This window comes from Lampris incognitus, chromosome 9, assembly GCF_029633865.1.
Source record: "Lampris incognitus isolate fLamInc1 chromosome 9, fLamInc1.hap2, whole genome shotgun sequence".
NCBI classification, from domain to species: Eukaryota; Metazoa; Chordata; class Actinopteri; order Lampriformes; family Lampridae; genus Lampris; species Lampris incognitus.
In genome coordinates, this window is record NC_079219.1 from 19323163 (window position 1) to 19339555 (window position 16393).

Consider the following 16393-nt stretch of genomic DNA (forward strand, 5'->3'; position numbering starts at 1 on the left):
CGTTTTGATAAAGACTGATTTCATCCCTGCAGGTGTCGCCCGACCAGCTGTGGAGACCATCAAGTCGGATGGATTTAAGTGAAGATGACGTCTCTCTTGTAGGAGCAGTGTAGAGGTGTATGTCTCCTGTAGCTGCATGTTGTCTTACACATACTATAACCGAGCAGAGTGTGGGAAAATAATGTTTATGTAGTGCAAATACAGATCATGAGCTGCATTTTTGGCGAGAAGAGAATTCTGACAAGTGTAAAACAATTTCTATAAACAATGGTAACTACCTTCATTTTGTACAAAATGAAAAAAAACCCTAATAAAACTTCCGATAAAATGTTTTTCACACTAAACTAGAATTTCCTTCACAGTATCAGTGCTCTGTTGGGTATGAAAGTGTATTTATGTCTTATTCGACCCCCAACCCCCACCAAAAAAAGAGAAAAAGATCTCATCACCAAGCCTCTTGTTCTCATAAAAATTCCATAAAAAATCAATAACTAAGATCAAATATATGAAATATAAACATAATACAATTAGAACATGAACGTGACTAACAGAAAGTGAAATCACTAAGTATAAGCGAATGAGGCAGCCCAGCAGCGCGCGGTTCTGGCTCTGGATAACACGGTGAGTTCTGGGTGATTGAGTCGTTTAGTTCCGACATGTAGTGGGAGATCAGTGAACTCACTCACTACATGGACTACAACATAAAAGCGACTTGTGAGGGAGCGTAAAACACTACACGCGGAGTTTGTGCGAAGTAGCGGTGCGCAAAAGAAAGTCCTGGTACCCCCACCCAAAAAAAGCACAAGCGCTTGTATGGTGTAGTTAGCTCCAGGTGGTTTCCGATCCACTTACAGCGCCGAGATGCATCTAAACAAAGCGGTGGGCATGCTGATGGTGACAACGGAACGTGACTTTACACCGAGAAGGCGCATATCTCTCTCTCTCTCTCTCTCTCTCTCTCTCTCTCTCTCTCTCTCTCTCTCTCTCTCTCTCTCTCTCTCTCTCTCTCTCTCTCTCTCTCTCTCTCTCTCTCTCTCTCTCACACACACACACACACAGAAGATAAGAGGATGGTGTAGTATCGTCTAGTGTGTGACACATCATAGCAGCCTCGGTGGCTCGCGTGTAAATCGGACACCATCTCCGGCGCGGTATTAGCGAGCCTTTTGAGTTTATTAAGGATGACTAGGCTGCTGCTACTGGTGGTGTTGTTGGCGGCTCTGTGTCCCCACGGATCGTCTCTGGAGGGTGCAGGTTAGTGAGCAGACTTTAGTTTTGTTTGGCTTGTTCGGAAAACGGGACAGAGACGTTGACACGGCTTTCACGATGGCATGTATTTCTAGCCTGGGTGGTCCTGGTGGGAATGGACCCCACAACCCTGGCAGCGTCACGCGCTCGAAAAGGCATGTCGTTATCTGGGGGCAAAAACACTTCGATAAACTAACAGTTAAACCAATAAGAACAGAACAAATGGCAAATAAATTAACGTCTGACTGGATTTGTTCTATTTGATGGTTAAACGCGAGCACGAGATAAGATAATTAAGACAGACTTATTTACACTGTGAACAATCGGCCTGCATTCAAAGATGGTAACAACGTGGGGGATTTTGCAGATACAATTAAGGTATTTTTTCCACAACTTTTTTATTGAAAATTTCCAATCAAAATATTGTCTACACATATATGAAGTCAATGTTTATACATAAAGAAAAACAGCAACCAAAATTCAACATAGAAAAAAAAGACAAAAAAACACCAAAACAAACCATATAGCCTGGCTGCCTAGCCAATTAGAAAAACAGCCATATCACCACATGTAAATAGATGGGGTGTTAAGTGACCGCAGTTCCTTAACAATTTTAAAGAAAGGACCCCATGTGGTTGTTGAACCCCCTGTGACACATCTTATTTTCTCCATCTTAATAAAATACAAAATGTCCCTGAGCCACATAGAGTGAGATGGAGCAGTGAGTGATTTCCACCGTAATAAAACGAGGCGTCTGGCCAGAAGAGTTGTGAAAGCTACCAGGTCTGCTTTATATGATGGTAATGGCAGGTCAGCAGAAGGGACACCAATGCAAGCTGTTAAAGCTGTCGGCCTAATCGGGATCTCAACACTATTTGAAATTGTTTTAAAAATGTCCAAGCAAAAATTGAATAGGGAAGGGCAGGACCAAGGGCAGGCCTGATGGCATCTGTCACAGGTGGGATCAATGTTATCATACATCGGGGCTAACCTAGCTTTAATCAAATGTGTACGGTGTACAATTTTACATTGAATCAGTCCATGTCTAGCACAAATCGAAGAGGAGTGGACCCGCCAGTGAATTACCTCCCACTGGTTTTCTGTGATCTCTACTCCCAGGTCCTCCTCCACTCCCACCCCACCCCTTAATATGTTGTAATGAAGAGGGGTGCAGCGAGGAAATCAGACCATAGATAGTAGCATAAATAGCAGCAGATGAGGCAGCCCAGCAGCGCGCGGTTCTGGCTCTTTTGAAGACCCTCGCCTTGCACAAAGGCAAGGGTCTTCAAAAAGGGTCAATGGGAGTGTCATCCGGGAGATTGGGAAAGTTAGTCGCCAAAGAGTCGTTAGTACGTCAGTCGCCAGAGTCAATTCTACCACATATGTCCTCCTTCAATGAGTCCAGCATGGACTGCAGGGCCCGCAGGTCAGTGTTAGCCATATTAGCAGCTACATCCGGAGTTGAATGAGGTTTTCTGCGGCCCGTGCGCGTGGAATCAACTTCCTGTTTAGCGGAAGGCATTGCCAGTTTAAAGTACAAAAAAGTAATCTGAACCAGTTAAGTCGCCCAGTGTCCAGAAATGTTAAAAAAACTATTTAAAAATTAAATTTGTCACAAAACAACAGAGAGGCAGACGTCTCACATGCTCGGTGTCCGGCTCCGCCCCGTGCAATTAAGGCATTTCTCTGAAGATTTGGAGCCTTTTGGTGTTTTTAATTTAAAGGCAACTACTTACAAGATCAAAATACCCAATATTGTTAAATTTTCCGTTGAATGACTCAAGGTCTGAGCAGAGCCGCCGCACCATTTAGGCCACTTTGTATTATATTAACTCGTTGATCGGACAAGATGAAGCACTCGGTTTAATACTCCCATCCCTTTTCCTCTTCATCTCCCAGAGTCCGTGGAGGTGTTTTACGCGCGGAAACCGGTGCACGCGCCCGCGGGCACGTCAGTCAAACTGACTTGCAAGGCGGCGTACAACGTCACCTCCTGCGGCTCCGTGCACGTCGAGTGGTTTTTCTCCAGTCAGTGTACGAAGATGAGAGACCCCCGCCGGTACGCCACCGCCGTGAACGAGACGGCGCTGGAGGGGGGCTACGAGAGACGGAGAGAGGTCACGACGGAGATCCTCCACCTGTCCCGGGAGGACGACGGAGACTACCAGTGCAACGCGGCGTGCGACTACGGAGACACGTCGCAGGGTCACATTATCAGAGTGACCTGCGAGTGACAGCTCGCTCTCCATTCACCTGCGTCCACACTGCTGTCCCCCTGCAGCTGGTAGCGGTGGTCGTCAGCCAAGCGTTTCCAGAAATTCGTTAATTTGTGCGTTTTCCTATTTCATGTGCACTGTTCTGCACAGCTTACATCAGTATCAAACTTTGATCTGTAATGAGGATTTCATGTCCGCCATAAACACACAGTTATAAATGATCGTCTGCGAATATAAAACCATGTTTGGGCGCGTTTTTGTCTTTCCAGTCTTGCGACCGACAAAGTGAGAGGTTTTTGTTTTCTATGTCAACCCGGAAGCAAAAACTGCAGAAGTCTGTGATTTAGGGTTGTTTTTTGGGGGGGGGGGGGGTAGGAGCTCCTCTGGTGCGTGCTTGTGTTTTGCCTTTTTGGATTTGCATTTCTCCCCTTCTTTGGTCTTTTATCATTTAAAACAATACAACAACAAAACAAAACAAAAAGAAGAAGAAATTCATCATTGTTCAATCCAGCCACAGCACCCGATGAGACCCTCCCACACATTCTTTTATTTACCATCATATATGTAAATAATCAGGAGTCTCTGTTTTAGGTATGTTTACAGGTGGGCTGCTACAGACCTTTCTTCTATTATGTCATATTCATGATGGACAAGCCTGATGTCCTCCTCTGACTGGGGTACGGTGTTGAGCGTGAATGCTAACTGGAATAAGGCCCGATGATTGTTAGATGGTTACTGTAATAGCAGCATATAGTGGTGTTGAAGGGCATACAGGGCAGTGGGATCTAATCCATCTGTTTGTGCTTGGTTATTCTCCGGTTTCATCATCTCCTTGAGTCATTATGGTTAATATACTACGTACGAGCCTTGTTTCCATTTTTAGTCCTCTTTGTTTCCTAAAGACCCTCCAGCAACCACGTTTATCTGTTTCCCTGTGAGCAAATGGACCGGAGGCCAGCTCCGTCTCAGAGTATTATCGATCATCAATAAATCTGCACAGTTGTCACAGTGAAAGCTATATGTTTACGAACCACACAAGTAAATATGAATGAGTTAAAATAGAAGATAGTAACTAAGGAAGACTGTCATCACCAAAAAATCTATCTATCTATCTATCTATCTATCTATCTATCTATCTATCTATCTATCTATCTATCTATCTATCTATCTATCTATCTATCTATCTATCTATCTATCTATCTATCTGTATATCGATAGTGAGTCAAGTAAATTCTTTATGAGACAGTACAAGCCTGTTTCATGCCATAAGCAGGTCAAATTTGACCCGTTTTCAAGTTTAGATGTGAAACAAGGCTTCATTGCATCCTCAACAATGGCCTACTTAACACAATAAAACACATTTTGATCGTTTTTCTTTTTTTTTATGCCTATAAAAAGTTACATCTGTGGTGTTATGGGTCAAATTTGACCTGGTAGTAATTATGGGTTGTTTATGCAGAGAAATACATAGTAAATGTTGCCAAACCATCATAAAAAATAAATACAACAAAATAAAAATAATATTAATAAAATCCTATGATAGTATAATAAAACTGTAACAATATTAAAATTGTTTCATGCCAAGAAACCGTATTAACTTGAATTCAATTGTACAGTGGCATGCAGCAAATATGATCCTGCACACATACACACACACACACGCGCGCGTGTGCAGACTTTGGCGGAGATGACTCTTGTTTATAAGCCTTGTCCAAAACAAAGTGTTGTTTTTGGAGATTAAATGGACTTTTCTCATCCTTTTCATAGGACAGTATATGCGGTTAATTTCGACCCATATAACACAACAGATGTAAGTGATCATTCTTACACTGTAAAAAGTGTAGGGTAAAAAAACTGGCAGCTGTGGTTGCCAGAACTTTACCAATAATAACTACGGTAGAACTTTTTCTACTATTTGTTACGGTGTATTTCTGTTATAAAAACAATGCAAGACTATTTAACGGTGGAGTAATGTTTTTTGTTTTTTTTCCAGAAAAATGATGTAAAAATTATTGTTTTGGCTGATTTATATATTTACGGTGTCTGACCAAGACAGAAACTGTATTCGACCTAGTTAGTTCACGGTCATGTCATGGTTTGACAGTTTGTCACCATAAAATCTACAGAGATTTTTTTTTACCATGCATAAGACAATACAAACAATTTATTTTGGGAATTTTTTTGTTTATCATTAGCCTGTCATGGTCTTATGATATTGTAGTGTGTTCGGGTTCACCGGGGGGTGTACATGTTAGTTGTACATAGTTGGGGGAGATGTTTCGCAGTTCCAGGGGGGTGGTACACTCTTGCTGGGTCAGGGGTTGGTGGGTCGGGTCTATGGAGAGAGAGACGACCTGTGAGTCGGGTTTAATGGTGATGTGTACGGCGTGGCTGTGGCCGACAACAGCCGTGAATAAAATGATGCTCAGTTGTAAGTTTTGAAGTGTGTTTTTTTAATAGCGGTGAACGCTACAATATATGTGCCTGTTCTGTTCATCATAAGCAATAAAATAGCGTAGAATATCAAAGTAAGCATATGTATGTTATGCTTAAGTATGAATAAAAGCTTACTTATAGCAGATAAAACATTTTACTGGATGATAAGTGTTTTTTCAGTACTTGTTAATGGATTTAAACACCGGCCAATTTGACCCACGAACACTAAAGTTGTGAAACCCTTTTCAAACACAATAGGAGAATTAATGGGGTTTTTTCACCAAGTGGGACAACAGATGTTAAAACTGTAATTAAGTGAAGGGTGTTTGTCAGTCTCTTGTTCAGTTGCTATATCCGTCACTGTCCCTTTCATTTCGGTGCTAATCGCACCCCGCATGAGCTGTGCAACACCAAGCAAAGGGCAGGAAACCACAACCCAGTCTGTTGCACTGGCAGGGCCAGCAGGCCGATATGATTTATCAGAGCCCAGCAACACACCCATATCTTATCCCTTTGTGCATAGCAAACCTGACTAGATTCTGTTGCCAAGTTGTATGATGACAAGGGGACCAAGACATCCCTCATGCCTTCTCCTATATCACAATTTATACCAGTGGTTTTCAAACGATGGGCTGCGACCCACTGGCCAGTTGGGTCGTGGGGGTGTCCACCACAAATACAACATTTATGAGAACACGCCTTGTCTGGTTCATTTTATATCTACTATGCCAAGACTGAAAAGGGGAATACTGCACTGATGGGCGATATAGAGGATTGTTCTTTTTTTTTTTTTGCTTTTAGACAGCTAATGAGAATTTATTGCTTATTTTACTGCACAAAATATTTGATACCCATGAGCTGACGTTCGGTGGGTCCCGCGCCAATAAAAAAGCATCTCCACAGGTGTCAAAGCATGAAAAAGTATGGGATCGCCTGATTTATACAGTACTTTTCAGAGACATTTGTACAGCTGAATACTGCCTGAACCAATAATAGCCCAGAATGCACTCCTTACTGGGACTGAGCACATAACTTTGTTCGTGTCACTGTCTAAACTGCAAACACAGTTGAAAACACGAAAAACCTCAGGTGTACTGTTTCCATCTCCTCTCGTCACTCTTATTCACTTGTTCATTTCTCATCACCCTAAAGGGCAGCGGGGGGCTCCACCACAGAGCAGGAAACCACACGGCTTTCACACTAACAGTAGCAGGATGTTAAGGTGATGCAGGTCAGAGCTTATTGTAAAAAGCGAGGGGGGGGGGTTATCGCTCTGTATATGAAGTATAGCATATGTCATATAGAATGACGCTGATTGACTATATTAACGATACAACTCGGGTTAAATGTCCAGACCTGTCTTCCTATGCTCTAAAACAGATGGTTTTGAATGCATTGGTCTAGGACAGTCCTGTCAAGCCCATGTGTATGGAAAAGTCTCTCTTGTAATTAGAAAAGGATGACTCGCTTGCGGTGCTGTCAAGCGTATAGATCAAGAGCTGCTCCACTGGATACGAGTATATTTTACTAACAAACAACAATGTTTGAACATTTCAATTCAGGGTTGCGAGGAAGGCTTGAGCCTATCCCATCAGGCAATGGGAAATGGACAGGGAGACAACCTGGACAGGTCGCCAGTCAATCACAGCCCACATACACCATGCATATGAGCAGTTAAGAGACACTAATTCACCTAGCATGCATGTCTTTGGTCTGTGGGAGGAAACTCACATAAATACAGGAAGAGCATGCAAACTCAACACAGAAAGGCTGCGACCAAGCCTGCACTGATTGCCAAGCCACCACAAGGCCAGATAACTTCTGGTTCATTCTGTCATAACATGCCCAGTTTTTCCAAATAAAAAAAAAAATAAATTAATAGCTTTGTCCATAATCCAGTGGAGGGCCCAAAAACAGCCTATATAGCAGCAACCCAAAGTGCCTGTCCATGATTGTTCAATTTGTTTTTCAGCACAGCAACATGGATATCCAATATAGATTGGCGGTGTTGGTCATGACTTCCGGTTTTATTTACACATCTCTGGAAGCAACAGATCAAGATGACGGTTCTGACAACTGTACCCATGTGTTATGTTGACAAGGCTTAACTCATATACGTAACTGGTCTTTAATCTACTACCACTTTCGCCTGCTCCCGTTAGGGGTTGCAGCAGCGGATCATCCGTTTCTATTTCTTCCTGTCTTCTGCATCTTCCTCTGTCACACCAGCCACCTGCGTGTCCTCCCTCACCACATCCATAAACCTCCTCTTTGGCCTTCCTCTTTTCCTCTTCCCTGGCAGCTCTGTAGACGTAACTGGTCTTTAACGGGCACTGGGAATCCTTTAAGACACCCATCAGATGGCTTCGATCAAGGTTTTTGATTTGAATTAAAAATGCACAAACATTTATGTACATCCTGCAAAAAGGAGACCCTTTATTGTGTAAAATGTGACCCGTTAAAGAGCTGTTTATATAATATTCTCACAAATGTCCCATTTTTAACTAAGAAAAAGGCAGTTGTTGGAGACAGGCATCAACCGCCTGTCTTTTTTTTCAGTCAAACTAATAAAAAAAACAACAACAACAAAATATCTGCTTGGTTAAACATTGGATTTTCAGCAGCTGTTTTTTTTTTGATCCAAGTTATAAAGTGAAGTAAAGAAATATTTAAAAGACATACACAAAAAATATTATAATCTTAAAATGCAAGCCTTTTAAAGAATCCCTCCAAAGGTACATCATGTGAAAAAAATCATATAATAGCAAAACATAATAATACTCAATTGAACAATGAAAAGTAATTGTATGTCCTTGCTCCCTCCACAGGGAGGTTCGAGATCAGGATTAGTGATACAACAGCATCCTTGGATCAAATAGATGTTCAGTGTCTTACTTGGGGAGAGTCCAGCAGTGGCAATGCTCACCAAAACAAAGCATGACCCCTTGGGTGACCTGATCGAAGGACAATCTCTCCCACTGCTACAGCATCCCAGGGACAACGAAATGTGACACAATATGAGAGGGAGGCAAATTTGCAATGTCCTGAGCACATGGTACAGGCCTTAGCCTGGTGGGACACCCTTAATGAGGCAATGAGTGTTGACCAAAAGGGATGCATTGTCTTCAGGAACTCATTCTCATACCTACTGGCTCTAAGGCCTCTCCCAATACTGACAGGACACGGTGTGAAAGACCTGGAATGCTTTCTGCTGTGGCTAAACCGTTTGTGTTTATGTGAAATTTCTAGATGTCACAGCAAGACCAGAGGTAACACCCATTTTTAGTGTCAGTCTAAATTTAGCAGAGAGAGGACAAATTTGAGGAAACCTCAGGGAGCTGCTTGTTGATTGGACGAAGATCCTACATGGATCTCATGAACGCAAAGAAACGAAAGTTTCTAGGGGTGATAGCTTGCTTAAACAGATCTTTGCAGACAAATACACTGAACCTGGTTTTGGTAACAATAACTAATACTGAACAGCACCTCCCACCTACCCCAATATTCATTCATTAAACAGATTCACACCAGAGAGCAATCAAATCTCCTCCTGTTGCCCATTGAACAGCTGCACTGCAGCATTCGGTTAGGTGCCTTGCTCAAGAGCACCATGACAGGAATTTTGCAGGGGGAGGAAAATAGCTCAATTTTTCCCAGCTCCCCTACCCCCTCCTTTTTTTCTTCCTAATTGCATCCGGCCAATTACCCTTCTACTCTGTAGTACTCTGTACTCTTTCGAGCCATCCTGGTTGTTGCTCCACCCCGTGCTGATCCGGGGAGGGCCGTGGACTACCCAGCCCCATTGAATCCATTACTTCATCTTCCACAGTCTGATTTCAGTGAGTTGTTTCAGTCTTATGGTGACTTATCTAGTGTCGCAAACATGGGAGGTGGGCTGAGTGACATCAGCATTTCTGTGATAAGCCAGGCTTGGCGAATTTGCTCTGCAGGAACACCCTGGGCACACACAGCCCCTCCTTCTTATTGACCGTCTCTCTGAGGACATAGTCATTAGCCACTGAGTGAAAGCCAGCCCCCTCAAACAGCTCAGCCAGGAGCTCTGGAGATGGAAAAACAATTAACTGGTTAAGAACTTTGGGTGGATGGAAAAAAAAATCTTGAAAGAAGGTCAGAGTGGGAATTTGTGTAAAGAGGACAGGTGGAATAAATATTGCTTCAATAAACTATATGAAACAAGTTGAAAATGTCTCATCTATACCAATTAGAATTTAGTTTTATTCTGCTTAGAAATATCTCTATACTGCTCCAATATATTGATTCCAAGATCAAATATTTGACAATACTTATTAAACAGTAGTATACTAGTATCTACATTCTGTTTTTTTTTTTGCAACACCTGATATTTGAAAGACAAATTCCTTTGGGACCAACATGGCTCTGTTTTATGTTAAAGAGCATGCATTAAGACTTGTCACGACACCAGGAACAAAGACACTGTTAGATGTGAAGTACCACATGAACCTGGCCACCAACTCACTCACAAACTGATGTTTAGCAGTGCAATCTGCATAGATTCGAGGTGGGGTGGTGATGGCCACTTCAAAAAAATATATATGTTGTAAGATGTTAAAGATTTTGACTTTTTTAAAAAATTAACTTTATAATCCTCCTTAGTAAACAAATCGGCAAAATACATCTTTTCTGCATCCCAACCGCTATTAATCTTTTAGCCTCTCCCTTGTATTCTCTTACTTGGTATTGTCCATTCAGTTTCATTCAAGGTAGGATTTCACAGACATGCCATCACCAGAGATGCAAGTAAAGACATGGTCTTCTATCCCCTTTACAGTGCTCAAACAAATCAATATTTTGATGATAGTTTTAAAGCGTTTCTTCATCTATATAATCTTCTGACTGAATCCACCATCCATCTAACCTGTGTCAAACCTACTCTGTTTCCCTCATCCCTTCATCCCGTCATCTGTCTATGCCTTGTCTTTCACTCTGTCTATCAATCCTTTCATCTGTTTCTGCCCCTGTCAGTATTGTTTCCCCACTGTGGGGAGTGGATCACCCACTCCCATCAATGAAATAACAATTAAAAAAACAAAACAAGTGCTCACCTTTGGAGAAGAAGTATGACCTGGTACCATCTTGACGAACATAGAAGTTTTCCCCCAGTTTGCTGCCAAGTTTAAATCGGACCATGGCATGGTCATACAGACCATAGTCTCTGAACAGGATGATGCCTCCTGGCTTCAGCACCTGGAAGCCAAAAAATACGTTTCTTCTCAACATTACAATCAGCTTGTGTTAAAGCTTGCAGCCAAGTTGGGTAACAATTTCTAGCCATCAGCCAAATGCTGCTAAATGCATGCCTGTGGCTTACAAGTCCGTCAAATTTAAAAGCCACCTTGGTGGATAAGGAACCATCATTTGAATGCTGCAATGGAGTGAAGATTTCAGATGGCTGGTGGATACAATGAAAGTGACTAGATGTTAATTTGTTACCAACAAAGTCATGCATATTATGGACTGTTGGTAGCACAGTCAGGAGCAAGATTCATTCAAATCCTTGATTTGAAAATCTTAACCATTTAGTTAAATTTCTTGACTAGAAGTCAAGATTTTATTCAGTGTACCTGCAAAATATTGTGTGTGCTGATGGGGACCAGTAGTTATAAAAGAACTACATCACCATAACTTAACAGCAGTTGATTAATTTATCAAAATATATAATGCAATAGGTGGAATGACTATAAGTCAAAAACCCATTACAAGACTGGTCATCTGTTCCAGGACTGAACCCCCCCAGTATCTTGACTAGGGATCGACCGATTATTGGTATGGCCGATTATTGGCTTAGATATTAATCATTTTTCATATTATCGCTATTGCCATATTTTTATCAAAAAAGAGTCCGATGTGCAACATGCGCACCTCCGACACACCCCTCACTCTTCTGAAGCACAGCACGACACTCACTCCAACAACACAAACACAGATGGGAAGCATCGAGGAGTCAGATCACTTTTCTAAGGTAAGAGGAGATGCTAGATTCCATAAAACCTACTCAGTTGGTAAGAAAAGCATGCCATAACATTAGTTACAAAACTCACTCTATAACATTAGTTTCTCCGCCTCTCTCCCCCTCCCACACACACACCAAAGAGTATAATGTCGGTCTGACATGAATTCGACACCAGGTTGTCAATTCAAACAGAGAACACAATTTCCATTGCTGTGCTTAGCCTTCAACTGTAACTAGGCTAAAAGAAAAAAGCTGATGTGTGATATTTTAGCTATATACAGAGTGTTATTGTCAGTGTTGTGTATGAACGTGTCAGACGGCCCTTTCACGTGGAACTACATTCTCTAAACCACAGAACGTCTGTCTGATTCTGCTGATCTGCAGCGTAACAATGTGCGCTGCATAGGTGCACTTACGCAAATGAATATGGACATTCTGCGGTTGGGAGAATGTAGTTCCACATGAAAGGGCCGTCTGACGGCAAGATAAAGCGATGAAAATATTCAAAAAAATAGCGTACTCTTAAATGGATTTTATTTGTTTAGGTGAGCCTTTTTTTAAGTGGCTAAAATTTATTTTGTCCATGTCCCCATCTGCAGCAATACATTCCTCAACTTCCGTGCTGGCTACTCCTGCTAAACCTCCAACTGGGAGTGCACAGACTCCCATCTACTGCAGGTAATACACTGACTATCGATAAGTACCTCATGCAACCCCACTTCAAAAAACCTGACATATCACTTTAAAGATAAGAGAAAGGGGAAAATAATGACACTACATGTACATTTTTCCATTCAGTTCGTCAAAACCTGCTGGGAGCACTTCAACCAATTTATGTGGAGTTATTTTAATATTATAATTATTCACTTTGATCAAAGTTTACTTCCTGCTGTCCATGCTGTTTAATTCATTCCATTTTTGTGTTTTGGAAGTTATTTATTTTTATTTAAAAAAGAATTCCATTCAGATTGTCATCTAGTGCCTTGAATATCATGCACTTTATTTTTATTTTTTCTGTTTTACACAAAATTCAATTAAATATATGTTCATTTAAAGGCAGCCTTGTGTTGGGGTTTGTGTTGCTGTAAATTTTGGCACAATTTTTTTTTTACATTTACTGCAACTGAATATCGGCCCCAAATATCGGCAACCGGCCTCCATAACTTACCAATACTCGGTATCGGCCCTGAAAAAACCATATTGATCGACCCCTAGTCTTGACACATTTTTCTGGCGCTGTTATTGTGCTACTGCTAAATGTTTCCAAACATTCCTACTTTTAAATCTAAATTTCTCCAAACTTAACTGATCTGTTTTAGAAGTATACCGGCTAAGATTGCCACCCGTGTCTCTTACCCTGAAAATGTTCTCCAGGACCTGACTCATCTTGTCAGGGTGGATGGCTGACAGGACGAAGATTAGCGTGACAACATCCACGCTGCCCTCCACAATGTTTTCCTTCAAGTCATCTCTGGTCAGGTCACACTGGAAGGCACTGCAGCGCTCAGGGCAGTATAGAGGGTTTTGCTGTCAACAACAAAAGAATAGAGCTGCGGTCAATTATATCACTCTGCAGGGTTGTTTTTTTTTTTTACAAGTATTTTTGATTTGTATCTTATTAATACTCAGTGCAGTATTAATATCAATTTCTGTGAGTACTGTGTAGTAGGCAACAACTATTCCAAATATTTTGCCTATATTTTTGCACATAAATAACATAGTTTTTGCTTTGTAAATATGTCATACAAGCCCCTACATGTAAAGGTATAGAACCTATTTTGCTACTGCAAACTGATTTTACTACCTCTCATATACAGATTTAATGACAATATCTACCACTACTACTTTCAGCTGCTCCCGTTAGGGGTCACCACAGTGGATCATTCGTTTCCCTTTCTTCCTGTCCTCTGCATCTTCCTCTGTCACACCAGCCACCTGCATGTCCTCTCTCACCACATCCACAAACCTCCTCTTTGGCCTTCCTCTTTCCTGGCAGCTCCATATTCAGCATCCTTCTCCCAATATACCCAGCATCTCTGCTCGACGCATGTCCAAGCCATCTCAATCTTGCCTCGCTTGCTTTGTCTGCAAACCATCCAACCTGAGTTGTCCCTCTAATATACTCATTCCTAATCCTGTCCTTCTTTGTCACTCCCAATGAAAATCTTAGCATCTTCATGCAAATATAATATCTATGCCTATTTGCACTGTTTTATCTACACAGAGGTCTACATTTCTAATTTACAGAGAACATCAAACTTCTAAATATATTGTGTTATGCATACAGACAGCAAATCAATTCTAATTTCCAGTATTATAATGAATAAGTTTGTGGAAGTAATAATAATAATAATAATAATAATAAGTTATGAAGAAGAACAGGATTAGGAACGATTACATTACAGGGACAGCTCAGATTGGACGGTTTGGAGACAAAACAAGACAGGCAAGATTGAGATGGGTTGGACAAGTGTGGAGGAGAGATGCTGGGTATACTGGGAGAATGATGCTCAATATGGAGCTGCCAGGGAAGAGGAAAAGAAGAAGGCCAAAGAGGAGGTTTATGGATGTGGTGAGGGAGGACATGCAGGTGGCTGGTGTGACAGATGAAGATACAGAGGACAGGAAGAAATGGAAACGGATGATCCGCTGTGGTGACCCCTAATGGGAGCAGCCGAAAGTAATAGTAGTAGTATCATGAATAAGTTTGTGGGGAAAAAAACCCAAACAGATTCTGTATTTGACTACAGACTTTATCATAAATTAATTTAACAAATTCAGGGAAGGAGTTTAGTGAGTACACTTGCTCTTTTTCACCAATGTTCTGCTTTACCTTCATACTGTTACACACATTTAACATGGAAGCTGCCCAGTGCAAACAGTCTAATAAACTGGCCATCTGGAATTCTTGTAACAGTTTCTAATGAAAGGGGGACGATAGTGCAATTCACTTGTTATGTTGTCCTGGGGAGTAGTCTTACTTTGACAAAGTCCACAGCTCGGGGTGAGAAGTCACAGGCGTAAACAAAGATGTTGAGGTCCTCCTCCAGGAGAGGGAAGATACAGTTTCCTACCCCACAGCCAGCCTCCAGCAACACCAGCCTCTGGGACTCGAACTGGCAACCAGGCAGGAAATAAGAAAACAGATAAAAATAAATTTTATATGTAATAAAAAAGAAAAACAATGGGCCTCATTTATCAATCGTTCATATGTACAAATTTGTTCTTATACACTCATGGAAGCCCTGAAGTTTGTCCCAGAGACCAGTGTAGAACATGGGTAACCCTGAATTTAGACAACAATTGGCCAACACTGATGTCTTTGCAAGCCCGAGTGATTGCTTGTTGCAAGAGGTAGACTAGATGTAGGGGGAAGGAATTACAAATAACCATTAGGCTTTGCTACGGACTGTCACACAACCTTGAGCGCTAAAAAATTCTATGGGTGTGTAAGAACAAATTTGTACGCATGAACGACTGATGAATGAGGCCCAATATCCTTATTACTCATGAAACAGAATAACATCATCAAATTCAGTGGTGACAATATATAGAAGAGGTCCAATTGCTTATTACATAGCCGACCTTATATGACGTTTTGCCCTCAATATATTTCCGCTGAATATGACTTGAAAACTCAATTAATCAAATATGTTTAATTGTCTCACTAAGGAAAACCTACGTTTGAACAAATGGTCTTAAAATTGTGTACATGATGCATCTTATACTATTGTTTTGGCTCATCACTTGTCTTTCTCCTGCATAAAGGCGACTCGTTATTACACGCCTGGTTTTACCTCTCGGCATGCCTTGAGCTCCTCAAACTCCCTAGTTGTCCAGTGTCTGTCCTTGAAGAAATTCGTGGCGTTTCTTTTATAGAACAGATCCCAGTTTTTCTGTGCGTCCTTTTCCAACTTCATCTGCTTAAAGTCGGACACCAGAATTCGGTCACTTGAGAGTTTCTCCAACTCCTGCTGGGTCAAAGTTCTCGCGGTGGTGGTTTTGGTTTGTCCAGGGATGCATGGAGACATTTCGACTTTCGCTTCATCAGTCCCGACGTCCTGATCTTTCGCTGATGCCATAGCGAACCTGGTTTTGCCCAAAGAGCAGCTGGATCCCCAAAGACTATCCTGTGCCCTGTGCCCTGCTGTCTTCCATCCACAATTCGAAACTGTCTCGAACTACCCAATTTTGTCAACGACAAAAAGTTAATGGTGTCATATTTCGTAATGAATCATATATATATATATATATATATATATATATATATATATATATATATATATATATATATATATTAGAACAACAGCTGATTATTAACAGCTTACTAAGGCAACAGTTCTCCTTTCCACACGAAATGTGCAGGCAACTTGTCCACCGTAGAAAACCCTCCGTGTGAAAATGGGTTCCTTCGTGTTTGAAGCCATCAATTTCAAATTTGAATTTCAAATCTTAGCCCTTTATTGAAAAGAAAAATGCATGTCAAGCCCCATGAAATGCT

General features: G+C 41.4%; 1 protein-coding gene across 2 annotated transcripts; it reads right to left on the reverse strand.

Moving 5' to 3' along the window:
- Nucleotides 1-5152: 5152 nt before the first annotated feature.
- LOC130118214 (tRNA N(3)-methylcytidine methyltransferase METTL6-like) lies at nucleotides 5153-16094 on the reverse strand. 2 transcript variants are annotated; one of them, XM_056286608.1, is made up of 5 exons: nucleotides 15690-16094; nucleotides 14874-15008; nucleotides 13249-13419; nucleotides 10985-11126; nucleotides 5153-5799 (listed from the first exon to the last, which is right to left on the reverse strand). In XM_056286608.1, exons 1-5 carry the CDS (start codon nucleotides 15972-15974, stop codon nucleotides 5672-5674), a joined length of 861 nt encoding a protein of 286 aa, XP_056142583.1. In that variant the 5' UTR covers nucleotides 15975-16094; the 3' UTR covers nucleotides 5153-5671. The 2 variants fall into 2 exon arrangements, with proteins under 2 accessions (XP_056142583.1, XP_056142582.1); XM_056286607.1 differs by lacking the exon at nucleotides 5153-5799 and adding an exon at nucleotides 8460-9960 and having other exon boundaries at nucleotides 15690-16089.
- Nucleotides 16095-16393: the final 299 nt, after the last annotated feature.